This window comes from Austrofundulus limnaeus, unplaced genomic scaffold, assembly GCF_001266775.1.
Source record: "Austrofundulus limnaeus strain Quisiro unplaced genomic scaffold, Austrofundulus_limnaeus-1.0 Scaffold2, whole genome shotgun sequence".
NCBI classification, from domain to species: domain Eukaryota; kingdom Metazoa; phylum Chordata; class Actinopteri; order Cyprinodontiformes; family Rivulidae; genus Austrofundulus; species Austrofundulus limnaeus.
In genome coordinates, this window is record NW_013952404.1 from 1,750,174 (window position 1) to 1,762,774 (window position 12,601).

A 12,601-nucleotide genomic window follows, 5' to 3' on the forward strand; every position below is an offset into this window, starting at 1 on the left:
CTTATATTCCTCTGTTTTGTCCTGGATTGGGAGACATTTCCTTCACACCACAATCACATCTTGCTCTTGGAAAAATTGTTACAAAAAGGAATTTATTTTGTGATATTTAGCCCTCAAACAAAAAGTTGGAACTTTCATCAAACCTGCTACTTAGTTTTTTGGAAATGCATTTAAAATTTCTACAAAAATGACACATTAAAAACGAAAAACATTATCAGGAAACTGATCCTGGCGTGTGAGATTTTTGGCAACGAGAAAAGCTGCAAAAACAGAAGAAAATTTGGATTCTTTCCGGTGATCCTCTCTCAGAGTTTAGTCCCTGTCCRCTCACTGAGTTCAAGGGGAGTTGTGTTGTACCCTCATGTTACAATTATAAGTAACCCCATCACATAATGTGATTTGATCATGGCAGTAAAATAACACWGAGGCTCAATGGTTCATCTTACGAACATTGTGACTAAAGCTAAAGAAGAAAAACCAATCAGAATTTTAGTGACTGACAGCAGATCAGGGAGCATTTCAGAACTGAAGAGGGAGTCCTTAAGTTTAGATCTGTTTCATGGCATTCCTTCATCAGTTTTAGTTGGCTTTTGTATATTTGCGAGTAACGTTTGTGAGAAAAGCCACAGTGCAAACAAAATATAAAGTTGTGAAAAAGGACAAGCAAATATCGCTCATGAGAAAAAGCACAGAATGTATCGAAATTCACTTCAACAGCAACGTGAACTTGCAACATCAACAAAGAATGCATCGTGTGTACAAAATCCCAAAATGCCAAAAACTAAAAAAAAAAAAGTTCTACGTCTTTGCAATTAGCTTGTTTGCATCTAAATATAAATATATATCAACGCCTAATTGCAGGATATTTTGTATTAATACATTTACATTTGTTTTCTCTCTGCTTTGGCACAGCCTAATGCCAGAGCGGATTTGAAAGCATCTAGGAGTGTAGGTGAGGCTCAATCCATGTGGCACAGTCATCATGTAGACGGTAGATCCAACCGAGATGATTCCTTGAGGAGAACTGTTGGTTTTCTGTGAAACTCGTGGTTGGCATGTTTCTTGTTGGGATTGTGTGCAGTTAGAAATCACTGGAACAAATCCTCTGTTATGAGGCAAACCCCCACCCCTCCACATTGTGCATTCTTGTCTTATCATTGTAGGAGCTCACAAAGATTCGTGGACTCCATATCCCTTGTTGAAATATTGGTAGTTCACAAACATTCATTCATTCAATGGTTGTTAAGCCTCTTCTCACTAAAACAAATCCAACGTTTGGGCTTCACAGGCCCCTTTATAATCCTTTCTCTTGGTCTTGTATCTATGTACAATATTACATCTGATCCCAATGTCCTGTGAGTTTAAGGGCCAGCTAAGCAAAACGTAGAGCCAGCAGCACCAAGGAGCAAACACAAGAAACAGTGGAGATTTACAAGGAAATGCAGAAATGGCAAAAAAAAAAAAGAAAGAAAAAAAGTGGTGTGATAGACATGGAGAACCTAAAGCACAGTGGATACAGTCAGGTGACATGGAACAATGTGTCACAGTGGTCTGCCCACCTGTCCATCCAAATTATCAAGACAAACAAGTCGGACTTTGCTTTACTAGACCAATCAGAGGAGACCGTCGCATTGATCCAGGCAGCGCAGCCGTCCGCTCACGTCACAACACATTCAGTCCAGCTGTTACTTACATCTGCCCCAACGGCAGCCGCGACTGTAGACCGAGGTCTGCGTCACGGTAGAGTTTCGATCTCTAAGAGTTTGTCGTTCCTGCTTCCTTTTCTCCAACTTAGTAGTTCACCTTGGTGACCGCCCTTTCCCGACCGCCGCCCTCGCCAAGCTGGTTGACGGAGCGCTTGCGGTTGCGCTTGAATTTGTTAAGGTCCTTGTCGAAGACCTCCCCAGAGCGTAACGCAGAGACCAGGTCGTCGAACTCTCCGCTGACCTCYTCCGAGGCTCCACCCTTTTTAACCCGCCGCTCTCGCTCCCTCTGCTCCTTCAGCTGGAGGAAAAAGGAAAGWTATCATACATTGAAGGAGTTATAAAATTTTAAATTTTTGTTTTTCTGTGTTTTTAGATGTCTCTAAGGCCTTTGATCACGTGAACTACAGAAAATGCTTCAGGAACTGTATCAAGCTGAGGAGCCTAATATATAATTAGATCTTTGTCTTGTTGATACACTAACCAGACTATGCAGGTCAAGTGGACAAACTTTATTTCTGCACCTTTCCATGTTTGTAATGGTGTTGAACAAGGAAGCATTTTATCATCAGTTCTGTTTCATTTTTGAACGAACTGTCCAAGGAGCTAAGCCTGTGCAGAACTGGCTGTATGGTTGGAGATACAGGATTTAATCACCTCAAAGATGACCAGGTGGAGTTYAGCCCAAGTTCAGATGGTCTTCAACAGCTCCTTAATGTATGTTCAGTTTATGATAATCAACATATCAAATACAGTTGTACAAAAAGTTTGTATTGATTGAATAATCATGATTGTATTAATCATGATTTRTTGAACTAAAGTAGACAAATGTACSTTGTTATCTGATTTTAAATTGCTTGCCTATATAATGTATATGGTGCAATAGAGCRTTTCAAATGAAGATAAATATCTTGGTAATTTGTTAACAGACTGATGGACAGTAAAGACATTTACCGTATGCACAAGCAAATGTACGGTTTTGAAATCTTGCACATTGTTCTGATGAAGTAAAACTGAACTTGWTTARGTCATTTTGTACCTCAAGGCACACTTATGGTGGAATTATAAAAAGTCAGACTTCAGAGACTTATAATGATGCCCTAAGACTTTTATTAAAGAAGCCCAGATGGACCAGAGCCAGTAATTTGTTTGTGTCTGCTGGTGTCAGCACATTGAAGGCTGTTTTAAGAAACTGTATATGTTTATCTGTCAACTCAATGAGTCTGATAATGGAGTCATTTTAATACTAACTAATGCTACAGATCTATATGTTATACATCTGAACTCTGGAAACACTGGTATGATTATCTACTGAAAAGAAAGGGTTGTTTTGTAGAGCAGTTTTTATTTTTTATTGTCTGTTCTTTTATATATTGTGGGCCTGTGAGTATATAAATAAAGTACATCATCATCATCATCATCATCATCATCGTCATCATCATCTGGGACGAGAGAGAATATGTAGCCAGGTGAGTTCCTCATGTCTCACCATGGCTTCCATCCGTGCCCTCCGCTCCTCTTCTTCCTTGCATCGCTGCATGTTCTCCAGGTCCTGCCGAGCTTCGCTGAACGACTGCAAGAAGGTGTCGAAAATCCCAAAGAAATCATCAGGCTGCATCCTCCCCTCGTCCTCTCCAAAGTGCTTCAGAGACTTGGAAAACTGCAAAGAACACATCTCACATTTATCCTTGGACACGAAAAGAACCGAAAACCGGCCCGCACGCCGACATTGTTACATAAACGAAAACATCCATGAATTAATCTTCTACATTTCTTGTGGCATGTTGCATACATTTTCAGTATTGGCCTGAGTTCTCAGAAACACATTCATGAGCCTGCATATTTAAGCTCCAGTGCTACGTACAATAAGTGTTCAGAAGAACTAYAGGAACACACACAGAGGAGGAGAGCGGCGGCGTGATTCGTCCACCGTATGTCCGCACCGTTCTGTCCAAGCTGTTCAGAACTCTGAGCCAACATGAGGCCTGCAGCCAAACGTTCCAACACACTCAGCTTTGTACTGCAGCACAAACACAGGCAGGATCCTCAAACACACTCCACTTTATTTCATTTAAAAGCCAGAAATTAATTCTCTGAAAACTCCAGAGTTSGGGGACTTTTTTTTTGGACTAACCGAGATTTATAGACTCAAGTGACAACTCAGTGTCTTTTTCACCCCTATTAATAAACTTTACATACATATTATAACAGGTAAGAAACATTTATATGAGGAAAAAAAGGAGATTTTGTGAATGACATTTGTCAGAACAATTACGTTTTCAGTTAAACACTTAAAGGCGTGGACTGTTCTACCTCAGCMTGGGAGTCGAGTGACAGAACATCGTATTGCTCTTGTTTATGTTTATCACAGCACAAAAACCACATACAGAAAACCAGAGTTGTGTTTTTTTTCTCTCCCCCTGATGATGCAAAACCATCCTGTCATTACAAGCCTGGTTTCCATGACCACCCCCACCATCATCCCCTCCCTCTGCCAGTAATTATGTCTCTGGTCAAATTGGTTTCCTCTGGTTCCCCCCGGGCCTGTTCTAAATGAGTAAACACTAAAACACTCCATGGAATGAAGAGTATGACTCCCATTCACCTCACACACAACAAAACAAAGCCGAGCTTTGACTCACTTTTTTTTATTACTTCATATGTAGAGAATGTGCTACTTAAAAAAAGGCTCAAGGGAAATCTGACCCTCACGTTGAAGTGTGAACAAAATACTGTGACTGTACAGAGGAGCTTGGGTTAAATGCTTCTACTGTATACAAATAAAAATTTTTCAACTTCAGCATCATTAATAAGACTCAAATGCCCATTTCTGGCAGGAGCAGATGTGGGATTTTGCACAATAAGGGGCCATAATATTCATTAACGGGCCAAGAATTTGTTCAACACTTACATAACAATTACTGTACAWGGATAAAGTATTCTCAAACACACAGCATGTGAGAAAATCCAGCCAGTTTTTAAGACTTTTTCTGCAGGATTGTTYAAATCTTTTCAAGCCTGATTCATGCTKGAWTTTCCTWTTTGACTCATTAGCACCACTAGTGTTTGGACATGGAACTACATCTGCCATCATCGCTCYTGGGTAAAAGAGTGACAGAACAGCAGAGATGTAAAGTAACTAAGTACAAATACGTTRTTACTGTACTTATGTAGAATTTTTTGGGTATCTGTACTTAACTTGAGTAATTATTTTTYAGTCTACTTTTTAYTTCTACGCCCTACATTTTCACACAGTTATCTGTACTTTCTACTCCCTACATTAAAAAAAGGCAAGAACTAAAAAGTTGTTACTTTTATTTCATTTTTGCTTGTTTTCATCCCAGATTCTTATTGTAAAAAATAAATACAATCCACATAAACTGTGCCTCCTAGATAGAGTGAATTTAATTGTGGTTGAATGAGAAGTATAAATATATAAAATTCTGATACCGTATTGGTTTGTACACAAACAAATACACACTCCAGCAGGACATAATCATTAAAAATAAAAGGACTGTACTTAAGAAGTGTTTGTATTTCTTGAATTATATTTTTGCATTTGGCTGCAGCCCTCAGATAGATTTTCATTTTGGAGAAAAGGTTTGTGCAGCCTTGATATTTGTATATAAACTGAAACATCTAAACTAATGCATCCTAAATTTAACATAAATTAATAATTTTAATACAACATAGTATTTCTGCATTTTTTGGGGGAGGTCACCTCAGGGAGGCAATCAGATTTCAGCTGGGGTCAATGTCCCTGTGGCCCCGCCCCTAGAACCACCCCAGATCTCTGGCCCCAGAATGAGGACATGCATTTGTCAGCTTCGTCCAGGAGGAACTGTCATAACAATTTGTGCAAATTTGCAAAGTTTTGAAGAAGGATCCAAACAAAAATGGTCCCAATTAAAAGGGGTTTACAGCTTCACTGAAAGCTGCAAACCCAGATCTTGTATTCTGGGTCAGAAAATATGATTAACCCTCATAAGCTATGCCGTCTCATTCGTTATGTGTGCAGTAAAGACTCACACCTCAGCTGCCATGGAGCTTTATTAGCCTCAGCAGGGCTTCTCAGGCTACTAAGTTATTCTCCACTTTCTTATGGGTGAAACACATCCCAACTTCCATGTTTGTGTTCCACCAGAACCCTTCCAGAATGTCGGAGAGCTTCGACAAGGCCTGAGTTAATGTGTAGGACTCCCCACTTCCCAACCATCCAGACATGAATTTCTGTGTTTAACGTCTGGGTCGGTGAACACAGGTTCTTTTGTTTTACTGCACTAACTGGCGCCCTATTCGTTCAGCTCATCTCCCATGACGTCTAAACTATTTTCCCTCCAATTTTCACCCCTCCTTGAACAAATAATTAGGCGGAAGGGAGGCTTTACAAGAATCCCATGAAACCTAAAGGCCCTAGCTTCTTTCTTTCACTTCGTCCRTCTTATAACGTTGATCCCTCTGACAGCAGTTTAAGACGTCAGCATTGTTAAAGCAGAGAGGACAATCCTCATCTGTGCTAATGCAACAATCCATACGATTTAGAAACATGCAGGATGCTAAATGTGAAAGGAAGCACTGAAGGCCCGCAAATTAAACAATATGTTCGCACAAATCTTTTCAGCACTGGCTTGCTCTGACAATCCCTCAGTCCCTCTGACGTCTTCAGCTGACAGGCTTCCTACCATGCATCAACACTTGAGCCAGCAGGGTTCAAAAGGCCAGTTGTTCCACTTGTAAATGGAAGGAGTGGGGATTTAAAACGCTAACTTAAAGAGACAAAGACAAAGCGAAGATGTGGGAGGGGGATTCCTGGGTAATCTTTCAACTTGGGGTTTCCCAGCCATGCTTAAGTTATCCCACCAGACTTAAAGGGATGTCCAGATGCTTCACGCTTCTCAGATTTCCTCTTTTTCTTTTTCCTCCAGCCTGTCTAACATGCAGGATTGGCAGCAAGTATATCTTTCCTTGGATGCATTAAAACCACCCACATGGCAAATGAACCTACACGATGTTGGTATTTAAAATCAGCTAAAATGACGCTGCAGTAGTGCAGCCTGTATGTGTGGGTGAGATTTTTAAAACATTGCTTTGAAACATCCTGTTCCTGCTTTCAGAAACACTCCACAAGACGTTTAATTTTAAACTTAAACAAGATAGAACTCGACGCCAACCATCGCTGATGTCCTCCGTCACCATTCAGAAGTGACCCACAGTTTTGTTTGAATCATCACAGGCCTTTGTTATTTAAATAATCTCATAAGGTAAACGAACGGACGGGGGGCTAAAGTTATCGTGTCAAACTACTATACAAAACGTGTTGAGCAGGTCTCCCTTGTGACACACAAAATTTGGTTCAGATTGGATCATATTCGTGAGAGTAGATCCAACCATTTGTCAACAGCGTGATGTGGAATTAGGGCACTCCTCCCAAAAATTGGGCTGCACTCCAATAGTGGGGTGGATTAGGATCAACCAGTGGTGGGCAGCACTAACTCAAAATTTAGTTGCGCAATTTCTAAAGCGCTAGTCAATATATTTAGGTCCGAAAGTTCTAAAGTGCATAAGCTCAAATAAACTGTTTTTCTTTAACTAACCTTTATTTTAACAGGTAAGTCAATTGAGAACCAATTCTCATTTACGATGACGACCTGGTTGAGTGACAACAGTACAACGTAAAATGTCGGAACATGTGAAARGGGCAATATTACGTAAAATCAACTTTTTTGAGTTTTATATCATGTTACACTYTCATAAAAAACATGCCCAAAGCCTTGCTTTGACTCATTCATGCATGTTTGAGAAATCCTGCAGTGTTTTTTAGGCAGCCATGCTGAGGAGCAAAACGACAGATGGGGACCAGAAACGCCCCTGGGATGTGTCTTTAAGCCGAGCTTCCTCATGACAGAGCACACCCCCTCCCCCCTCCCCACAAACCCCGCCCATGACTCCAGCAGGCTCTCGGGTGAAAGTGAAACCTAACTGTCTGCTGAGTTCTCAACATTAGTTCTCACTCAGTGAAGCTTTTTTCAGATTAAAAATAACTTTGAGGGAATGTATTTTCAGATGCCAAGTGAACTGCATCATAGCAGCCCCCCCCACACACACACACCGAAATGGGCGAGACAGAAGTGAAGGTGGTTCTTAAAGAGACAGAGGCCAATTTCAAGGCATTTAGAAGAGGAAGTGATGAGAAAACAATTTTATTTTCTATTTAAACATAAAAACAGCATTTTATTAACAGCTAAAGGTGAYGCTTTATTATGGTATAGCATTTAAATATATGACTGAGAAACACATAAAATGGCCCTTTAAAACAAGGACACAACACAGGAGTATAGTACAGTTAAACTTAGCGAAAGCTAAACATAAAGCGCAAGTTTGTCTCCATTTACCAAAAAAACATTTAGGTACGAGACAAGTCAGCACTTTTACTGCCATCTAGTGCAGTGGTGTCCAAAATCGGTCCTCAACGGCCGGTGTCCTGCATGTTTTAGGTGCTGCCCTGGTTCAACACAGCTGAAMCTAAGGAGTGCCTAATTAGTAGGCTTCTGCAGACCATGTTCAAGATAATGATGATGAAGTTTTAATGAATTACGAGGCTGCAAAACATAGTCAGTTTAGACGGTATTTTCCCTTATACTTTAGACGGAAATGACGATTAAAAATAAAACATTTGCGAATAGCGCTACTTATTTCTAAATTTAGAAAGTGCAAATCTGCACATCATTTTAAAAATTAGTAAAACTCCTAAAGGGCAAAGGAGAAATTTAGGTCTGCAATTAGTGCATTTGCGCTTTAGGGGACTAGTGCCCACCACTGGGATCAACCATGGCGAACCAGGTGCAGATTGTCTGAAATATGTGAAATTCAGAGCTAAACGTATGTCAGTGGCGTGATACTGCATTCACACACAATTCACACATTCACACAAATTTACTATGGCCGATTCTAATCCACCCCAGTACAGACTGGGGTGGATTAGAATCAGCCATAGTAAATTTGGTGCAGATTGCCTGAAATATGTGGAATTTAGAGCCAAACATGTCAACGACGTGATGTCTGACTTCGCCGCTCCACCATGACGAAGCTTTCTCACTTGCTTTCCAAGCCAAAAAAGGTCACTTCCTGTTGTTAGGGGGCGGGGCTTTGWTGATGTCATATGACTACATGGTATGGCCGGGCATGCAACATGGATGACTCCTATCAAGTTTGGTGTATTTTAGCCTTTCTATGTGAGAGTTACAGCTTTCTGAAATTGTACCAGACGGACAGACGGASAGCATTTCTATGTCGCCCCGTCTCAGTGACGGGGGACAAAAAAGTAGTTCTAATARAAAGGTTTTCACCGTAGTGTTGGAACCCAAAGTTACGTCATTCAAAGTAAGAATAGTGAAGCTCTGTGGTATTTGAGGAGCAACATGTATGACCTCAGCTGTGCTTGAGTTTTAAATGCAGAACTTTTAACAGCTACCTTGTCCTTGGCTTCGCTCAGCTGGTCCTCCAGTTCAGAGAAGCTGAATCCAGCTACAGTGATGAAGTCACCGATCACGGCCACAAACTTATCCCCACGTTCCCTCGTCCTGCTCTGTTGGTAGTGCAGCTCCTGGTGGGGCAACAAACATATTAAACACACAGACTATGGATGAGTGGTGTGAGCAAAATGCTCGATTCTGCTCTACATGCGGCGATGTTACAATGTTTTTGTGTTGAGCACAACATTGTCACGGAGCAACATGAAACATGTCACCATGCTGTCCGTCTCTGCGCTGCTCGAACACTTAATTACAGGCAGGAAAAGAACCAGCAGAAGACGAGCGTGACACAGACTCACCGCCTCGAGAGCCTTCAGTCCGCTTTTTATACTGTGCACTTCTTTTTCCAACTCTGACAAACTGAGGAAAGAAAGAGAACTTTACTTAGCGTTTGTGTTCTCACTTTTTGAAAATGAAAGACACGACTCATCACTACAGCCTTAACCACTCTGTAACCAAATATTCTTTTAAGCACAGCTGATTGAGTTTTTTTTTAAACCACATTTATCAAACACTCATTTCTTCCACAATAATTTATCAAGCACTCACTTGACTTTGGCGGCCTCTGGAACACTCCTGAGGTCCTCCTGGATGAGCAGCGTGTCTGGATAGTTCTTCTCGAAGATCATGATCAAATAGTGCAACATGGTGATTTTCCTGTCGAATCACACACACACACACACACACACACACACACAAAAAACATATGTATTGCAGGTTAAACTACTTTTCTTTGGTCAAAACTTGGATAAGCTTGTGCCGTTGTTATTTTATTTTAAAATTCATTATAGTCATTACAAAGCTAAGGCGTTTGTTGCAGGCTATATTCATATTAGAACAAATCATGTCGATACTTATGGAGGTAATTTTGTGTTTTTATTGTTCAATCAAACAAAAAAGTTTCAATTTCAATTAAAAAAAATTCAATCAAAAAAATTATAACTTCAAACAATCAAATGTGTATGCAAGAGGAAATCACTTCAGTCCGCACTAACCAATAGGGTCATGTCTTACATAGCTCCTCCTTAGGCCCTACCCTGGATGTTTATGTTGTCCGAGTTCAAAACTTTTTTGAGTTCAACCAAAAACTTAAAGCATCAACCAAAAGTTTGAGATTCAACCAATTTTTTAGTGGTTGGAATTAGTTTTTTTATTGAAAATTTTTTTAATTGAAATTACTTTTTTGTTTTATTGAATAATAAAAAAACAGAAAATTACCTCCATAAATACTAGTTTCAGATAGTTTACCAACTTATAGCATATTTTATAAGTCAATGTTAAAACTAAAATATGTTTTTCTTCTTATAACAAACTGTAATGTAGAAAATTATAATTACATTTATAAATTTGTTTGAAATATTAGTGCACTTTTCTGYTAAGCGTTGACACATGCAAGAACTGGAAACTATGTCAGCATGATTTTCCCACAATGCAAAAGCTGTGGTGATACACAGAAAAAATAAGAACTTCAAAAACAAATGACACGTGTATTAGATTATTAAAATGACTTTTTTTTGGCACACATCATTGTATGGATGTRTTGTTGACAGGGTTACCATAGCAAGACACCCACGAATAGCAACAAGGTCCTCAGGAAGTGAATGTGATAATAAAATCTAAGACATGCATCAGAAGAGATGATCACACACACACACACACACACACACACACACACACACGAGTAATAGTTTTATTCCCGCCAGCTACAGAACCTGATTCTGCCTAAAAGTCGGAACGCACGGAGGAATTGGGTCACAGCAGTGACGTAAGCGAGCCCGGCCTCTGCACGTCTCTCACTTTACATTGAGACAATTTCTGCTTGGTGGGAAATCCTGCCTCAGTAGTTGCTGTTACCATAGAAACCATGACTGTACAGAACATTTCATTAGTCCTGAAAATAAGAGAGAACTCCCACATGYTGGACTCCAACGGGCACACATCTTCATTAGTAAACTCTAAAAAAAACATTGAAACATTTAAAAGAAGTTTATTCTGGAGCAAAACTGGATAAATATTTAGCAAAAGGAACGGGAGGGTGGAAAAGCCAACATCTTGCAGCAGTTCTCTTATTTTTAAGCGTATTCTTGGATGTCTGTACGGCCATATATAACTAACACTTTTCTGTGTCTGTAAAACGGTAAAATAAGCCCCACCCCATCTGACCCACCTGTCAATGCTGGACTTTGTGTCGATAATCTTATTCAGACTGGAGACCTTGAATCCRTAGGCGTTGCCCCTCTGACCTTTATTCATGAAGTTACCAAAAGCCAGCACCACCTCCAGGACCTGAGTCAGGCGCTTGCTCCGGACCACCTCCATGGATGCGTTCAGGATGGCTGGTGGAAAACCGAAGACAGAGATTCAGCTGGGGAGATCATTCACATGTTMGACCTTTTATATTACATAACTCAGTGGAACCAGAGTGTCTTATTCAAGTCCGTTACATCACTCAAACCCTGCCGAGACACAAAAAGGAAAACCTCGGCTCGTGTTGCCCCACCCCCGAGAATTTCCTATATTTTTACATTTTTAACGTCTCGTATGAATAGCGATCAGTATTCTCCACAACAACAGGCAGCGAGGTGGGGAAACACATCACCATCTTCCAGTCATCAATAAAACAGCGAGGAGAAGGGATTATTCCAAACATCGTCTAACTCTGTCCATTTTTTTTTTACCCCTGGAGGACAAACTGTCTGGCAAAGCGCAGGTGGTTCCCCGTTTCCACAGAGGCAACCTCAGAGTGACTGTGAAAATCATTAACAAACTTCATGTTATTGTTCCAGTTCTTTCTGCTGTGATAAAGCCTGGGAACCGATCCCCTGGCTGAGCCGACGACACACCACTGTCTTTTAAGGACGTTTTGATTGAAGATGCTGGGTGGTCCGCAGAAACACGGTCTCATCTTAAATATGTGATGAAGCAACATGAATAATAAAACAGCAGGATTTTTTTTTACTATGAACATCGATTAGCAGCGCGGTTAGAGGATTTTTGGATTCAACCAGAGTTGTAAAATAACTAAGTTCAAATACTTTGTTACTGTACTTAAGTAAAAATTTTGTTTGTCTGTACTTTACTTGAGTAATTATTTTTCAGCCTACTTTTTACTTCTACTCACATTTTTACTTCTACTCCGTACATTTTTACTTTCTACTCCTTACATTTTTACTTTCTACTCCTTACATTTTTACTTTCTACTCCTTACATTTTTACTTTCTACTCCTTACATTTTTACTTTCTACTCCTTACATTTTTACTTTCTACTCCTTACATTTTTACTTTCTACTCCTTACATTTTTACTTTCTACTCCTTACATTTTTACTTTCTACTCCTTACATTTTTACTTTCTACTCCTTACATTT

The 12,601-nt window shown here is 40.0% G+C and overlaps 1 protein-coding gene across 1 annotated transcript in view; it reads right to left on the bottom strand.

The window, feature by feature from the left end:
* Window positions 1–35: 35 nt before the first annotated feature.
* Window positions 36–12,601, bottom strand: part of daam2 (dishevelled associated activator of morphogenesis 2) — a 94,829-nt gene continuing 82,263 nt past the window's right edge. Inside the window, exons 20-25 of the mRNA XM_014010227.1 lie at window positions 11,403–11,571; window positions 9,785–9,892; window positions 9,535–9,595; window positions 9,175–9,306; window positions 3,193–3,363; window positions 36–2,004 (exon numbers count right to left, since the gene is read on the bottom strand). Of these exons, the coding sequence (XP_013865681.1) occupies window positions 1,792–2,004; window positions 3,193–3,363; window positions 9,175–9,306; window positions 9,535–9,595; window positions 9,785–9,892; window positions 11,403–11,571 (854 nt within the window). The 3' untranslated portion in view covers window positions 36–1,791. The remainder of the gene's footprint in view (window positions 2,005–3,192; window positions 3,364–9,174; window positions 9,307–9,534; window positions 9,596–9,784; window positions 9,893–11,402; window positions 11,572–12,601) is intronic.